This window comes from Dendrobium catenatum, unplaced genomic scaffold (assembly GCF_001605985.2).
Source record: "Dendrobium catenatum unplaced genomic scaffold, ASM160598v2 fragScaff_scaffold_1063, whole genome shotgun sequence".
NCBI classification, from domain to species: Eukaryota; Viridiplantae; Streptophyta; class Magnoliopsida; order Asparagales; family Orchidaceae; genus Dendrobium; species Dendrobium catenatum.
This window is the reverse complement of record NW_021319525.1, coordinates 425,485-431,717: the sequence shown is the minus strand read 5'-3', so window position 1 is coordinate 431,717 and position 6,233 is coordinate 425,485. Positions and strand designations below refer to the sequence as shown.

At 37.6% G+C, this 6,233-nt stretch overlaps 1 protein-coding gene across 1 annotated transcript; it reads right to left on the bottom strand.

Annotated features, from left to right (window-relative positions):
• Positions 1-794: 794 nt before the first annotated feature.
• On the bottom strand, positions 795-4,084 carry LOC110095158. Its single transcript, XM_020820576.2, has 2 exons — positions 3,657-4,084; positions 795-1,875 (listed from the first exon to the last, which is right to left on the bottom strand). Exons 1-2 carry the CDS (start codon positions 3,708-3,710, stop codon positions 1,207-1,209), a joined length of 723 nt encoding a protein of 240 aa, XP_020676235.1. The 5' UTR covers positions 3,711-4,084; the 3' UTR covers positions 795-1,206.
• Positions 4,085-6,233: the final 2,149 nt, after the last annotated feature.

Below are 6,233 nucleotides of genomic sequence, written 5' to 3'. Positions count from 1 at the left end.
CATATTAAATGGCGGTCTTCCGATGACCTGGTTAGGAAACTAGATGTGTTAGATTTGACTTATGTTAAAAAAGGTGGAGGAATACCTAAAAAGTCTTAGAAAATATTAAAAATGATCTTTTTTTTTAATTAGATTTAAATGAGAATTTGAATTTTAATAGAACACAATGGAGAAAAAGGATTCTTGTAGCTGATCACACGTAGTGGGACAAAGGCTTGATGTTGTTATTGTTGTTGTTGTGATGCCCACTAACTTGAGAATGGGCCTTACTCCTTTGATCATAAAGTAAAGTTCATTCCAAACACATACATCTCTATAAAATATGGGCTCTTGAACTCACTTATGGTTCGAAGATTTGAAGATTGAATTGATTTGTGGCTCAAAAGGAGTCAAACAAGCCGTTACAAGCTAAATTTTTTGTTAAGCTCTGATATTTCATCTGATTTAGCTAAATTTGGCTCAGATTCAATTGGCTTAAAATTGCTAGAAGAACATGAATAAAGAGTTTTTTTTTTCAGTACATAAACTTTATAAATACAAGCATATTACTATAAAGATGTAAAAAAAAAAAAAAATCAAAATCAAGTTGATATGAGCTAAGCTGGTTCGAAATCGAATCAATTCGGAATTGATTCGACTTGTATTGATTAAAATCGGATCATTCTCACCCTTCTGACCACTTAAAATCGGATCGTTCTCACCCGATCTCACCCGACCACTACCAATCACTTGCTTTATAATCAAAAGCAATATATAAAATTATTTAAAATTGTATTACATCAAATAAAAACATGTAAAAACAACTCCATGCATTAATAGTTGCCTTCCCCAACATGAGAAAAGAAAATCTACAAAAAAACTAGGCACTTCTTACCCTCTAGAAGAGAACCCTCCAGAGATATGGAATCAGTTCCTCCCTCTATTACAGTTTGAATCAGCAAGAGAATATTATTATTATATGATCCATCTCAACATGAAATCATTAGGACATAGCTGAATTTAAACTTTAGTCCCCAACCAAATACTAACACAAGAAGATCATCAAATAGAAGACAATGGTGGTGAAAAGCCAAGAACTTGCTTTCCTATCTTTCATTGATCCTCTATTTTCAGATAAAATTTTTTAAGTGCTTTAGCTGAGGCAAAAACAAATTATATGACCTTTTTAACTCTTATGTTAACATATGCATATTAGCTCAGATAAAGTTAGATAGACTGTGGAATTCTGAAGAGATGTTCCTCACCACTTACCTCATCAACTTTCGTCACCCATGCACTCTTGCTCCTCGACCGCCTCCTCGAAGCTCCTCTTACCTTCCTCTCCTGCCGTAAACCCTTCGAATCCTTCATGACGAATTCGGCACTCTTCCCTATCATTGTCACTTCCATTCCCTTCCCTATAGGATGCTTTGCAGACCTTACAGCACTTTTGTCCTGTAAAGACCTCCATTCCCCTCCCAAGCCTGATTTTTCACCTAGCAAGTTATTGGCAACCACAACAGACTTGGCAGGATTCATATCAAGCAGTTTGAGCAAGCCTGTGTAGGATTCAGACTTGCAGTCCACTACAGAGAAGTCGACATTCTCGCACTCGGGCAATAGCTTATAGGGATCTCCTACTTTGAACTCGACGATGTCGGTGAGGCCGGAATCCTCGATGACCTGTTTTGATTCAACCAGAGACTCTGACTGTGGGAGAATGCAAACAAGCCGGCCGCCGGTTTGCCGAGCAGCTACAGCAAGTGCAACTGTTGATTGAGATGCTTGTGGAGATACTTCAACAATGTGTTGAGCACTCATGCCCGCAGCCAAAGCTGATAGGAACTGAGTGCTTTCTGGTTCAATTGGGCTGTTAGACTCCTTCACATCTTTACACTGGAAAGCAGAAGAAAAAAGAGGAAACAAGATTAGAACTGGGATATTGGGATTAACTATTATGTGCGGATGCCGAATGTTGTCTAGAGACCAACCAAAATGTGCCACGTCACCCAAGAACTCAATACCGCAGCTCATGTGGCGTGTTCTGATTGGTTTCTGGACCACATTCTACGTCCGTTTTCCGCACAAAATAATTTCTCGAATATTGGACACTAATAATATGATTCTCATAAGTATTTTGATGAATCAAAAAGATGTCTTAGGATACTGTACAACACAGCAAACCAAAAGGTTTCAATTTTCAATAAATCAAATGGCTATGAAACCAATATTAAACCATCAAAATTTTATCATTACACTGTCATTTAGGTATTAAATTTTATTTTGTCACCTCAAAAAGATAAAAAGAACTGTTCTTTTCACAACACCAACTACTTCTAACTTGTGAGATTTCCTTTATTCTTTACATTTCAGTTGCTATTTCCCTTAAGGAACTTGCTAATTTTTTCCCAAATAAATCATCTGATAGGAAATACTTGATTAATAGAAATATAAGCAATCAGCTATCATCCACATAAGCTGCATATGAATGCCAAACCAGTAATTAATCTTATGCTAATCACCATAAAACATACATATTATGCATGTCTTGTTGGTGCCGAACCAAAAGCAAAAGAAATTATTCTGTGCGGATACCGGACGTCCGGAGGTGAATCAGAATGCGTCGCATCACCCGGTACATAGCCGTGGTACACAAGAAAAAAGTGAAGTTGCACGTTCTGATTCGCCTCCGGGACGGCGTCCGTATCTGCACAGAATAATTTCACCAAAAGCCATTTGATAATCACACGGGGGAACAACCTTGCCATGGCTTTCTACCTCCTCTTACAAATGAATAAAATAAGAAAATGAAGGTTGTGAAGATTGATTAACAGAGGAAAGCAATGAAAAAGAGGAGGAAACAAGCAAAATTTATAAGGGGAAACAGGGTGGCCGTGAGGAGCATGCAGATGACTTCTTTAACAAATGTCAATTTTCTATAAAACCATTTTAGTCGCGATTGACAAACTTCCTAAGAGTTCATTTGGTTTCTTGTAGATAAAAAACAAGCTTCCAAAATTAACAATTGGATTTTTATTCCTATATGCGTCAAGATGAAACAATCCCTCAAAGAGGCTTTAAAAGGGTTTGTGGATCTTAAAACTAATATTGATTTCTAAGCACACCCAGCTAAATGATGAAAATAGCAAATTTGAAGTGTGAACAGATTCATTGAGCGGACTTTTTCTCTCGAGTCAATGGATTTCGTAAATCTAACAAACAACAGGATTTCAAAAATCCGGAATTTAGCAGAAAATGGCAGAATTTTCCGTCTATGACGGCCGTGAGATTTGGTTTTGCATTTTAGGCCATTTGGCTGGATTTCGCTTAAATCCGCCTCAAATCCAGTCTAAATCTTGCTACCAAACTGCTTCTAAGAAAGTCGTTTCAAATAAAGCCTTAAACTAATTGAAAAATGATAAAAAAAGCCTTTACATAAAAAAAAAAAAAAATTAAGCATTCTGCGTTGTCAATTACTTCTGAGAAAGGTCTAAACTCCAGAATTCCACCATCAATGGAAAACAAATAAACGATCTTCCAATGAATCAAATTACATCATGAAATAGCAGATCAACCAAATATATCATCCCTTCCTTACAAGGAAAATCAGCCTCGGCAATAAATGTCTGCATAAAATAAAAAACAAACAGAGAATTCGAAAGGGAAGATAACCCTACCAGCTTAACCGTGTCAAGGTAGGCATTGGCGGCAAATTGAGGAGACCAAACCATGATAGCGAGCCAGATCAAAACAATCACACTCTCTTCTCAATATCTTCCTTCATAAAGCACTTTAAAGGGAGAGAAAAGAAGGAAGGAGAAGGTTGTAGAGACAATGGGAAGAGGCGAAAAGGGAGAAAAAGGGGTTTTAGTTGGATTTTTCTTTGTTTCTCGCTAATAACTCAGCGAAGGCGAGGGATGCAACGAACAATTAATACCTAACGGAAAATTCAAGACATGGCGGCGAAAAGAACAGCTTCGACCCCAAAGTATCTCCGGCCAGCGGCGGCCCGCGGGTCTCGGTAGAGAGCATGAAAGGGAAAACGTTTTGGCTGTTTTGCCTTTGCGGTGCGGATTCCCTTCACATCGTTTTAGTTAACGGTACTTTTACGAATGCCGTTATACAATAATAAATAAATTCATAAAACAAATCTTATATATATAAAAGTTAATATTAAATATTATTATAGGTGAATTTAAGGGAGTTCAAATAAAACTTTTGGCTTTAATTTTGTGATGAAAGCTTAAGACTCGAAGAAAAAAGGTTTTAAGAGTAGTATAGGAAGATAAATTTTGAGTTTATGAAAATTTAAATTGTTCAAATCAAATAGAGGATTTGTATTAACAAATTCTGCCTCTCCCAACGCTCTGACTTAAGCCCTATACTACTCAGTTTGGTTTAGGATTTAGGATTTAGGGCGGATCTATCCTAAACCCTAAATCATAAACACTAAATCCTAAACACTCAGGACGGATTTACCTAAACCCTAAACTTTACCACCTGGGCCTTCAGGTAGATCCGCCCCTGAGTGTCCGTGCATAATAATTTATCAAATAGTTGACCTATTAAATGCTATTTCATCACATTCATGATGAGAAGACCTCTCCTTTGAAGATTTAAATTTTATTGGAGGATGGCTAAAAGGTCTTTTATTGCATAGATGAGAAGGTGAAAGCCATTAGATAGGAAATACGTACGTTTGATAAAAAATTTAAAATGGAGTACTCTTCTCAAGACAAATCTACCCAAGGTTAAAGAAGAATTGAACATGGTTTCTTTCAGAGAGATGATGCGGAAGAAAAATACTTATGATTCTCATTTCAATCAAAGTTGCTTATGAGTTATGAACACTCTTTTCAACTAATTAATTCAAAATTAATCAAATCTAAATTCAATTAACTTGAACCTGATCTGTTTAATAGACGGGTCAAAACAACAACGTAAATCTAACTCGGTAGCAACCTCGAGAACTCAAATTTACCCGTTAATCAGTTTTACTTTGATATGTCATCAAAAAATTATCTTGATCGGGCTTGAATCTTGAGGCAAAAATCAAGTTGGAAACTTCAAAAATTAAATCTAGGATCATATGAACTCCGATTTCAGTAAACTTACAATCGAATTGAACGTCTCGGAAATACGAACCCAACGATACCAAATTCAACTCAATCAGAGTCCAAATGAGTCCAAATCAAAGACCCGAAGCGTTGTTGGAAGGTTCAAACCATAATTTGAATTACCAAACGGTTTCCAAATATGACATGCTTATAATCGAATCGAGCAGCTCGACGAGACGAATCCAACGAGCACAAGATCGACGAATTCCGATATTACTAAGACCTTCAAATGTCTTACGAAAGCTCCACGATCAAGGGATTCAATATCAGCCGTCCATTCAACCACTCCAAATTTACCCTTGATCTTTCACCTATGTACGGGCCATTCCACTTCAAAAATATATAAATAGGTCCCTCATTTCTCTTGAGAGGGGACCCAAGTAAGAAGAAGAGAAGAGAAGAATAAGAGGAAAGAAACTCCTCCTTGACCATCGCCGGAGTTCCGCCCGACTTTCAAATGACGCCGGAATTTCGTCCGACTTCCAAGTGACGCTGGAATTCTGCCCCACTTCCAAGCGAAACCGGTATTATGCTCGACTTCCAAGTGACACCGGATTTTTGTCAAACCTTCAAGTGCTGCTGAAAATCTACCCGAACTCTAAGTGACGCTGGAATTCATTCAAACTGGGCTAGGCCCTGTGGTTTTTCCCCCCTTTTTTAGGGGTTTTCAACGTAAAAATCTTGGTGTCGCATAAATGCTACACCCTCTCTCTCTCATCTGATTGCATGCCGAATTTTCGTACAAAGTTAAGACATTACGCTTTCTCTACCGCCACGAATACTCCAGGGCACAACATACTTAATTTTTTTTAGAACTTATTAACTACTAAGTTTATGACATTTGATCAAAGTTCCATAATCATCCTCAGCACCAAGAGTTAGAGCATGGGTAGAATGCACAGGTTCATTTAAGAAGAGAGTACTTGGATGTGGAAGGTTATTGAGGCTTGATGTTGCATCTTGGAGGCAACACAAGCATGAGAGCTAATCTTGGAGTCTCCATATGAGGTAGTGAACTTGTTCCAAACACAGCGGTCTTTTAGTCCATGGTTTGAGATTGACTGGAGGGGGATTGGCCAATATTGTGGCAAACTAAGCCATAATGGAAGTAGAGGTGGTCAATACCTTCATAAGCAA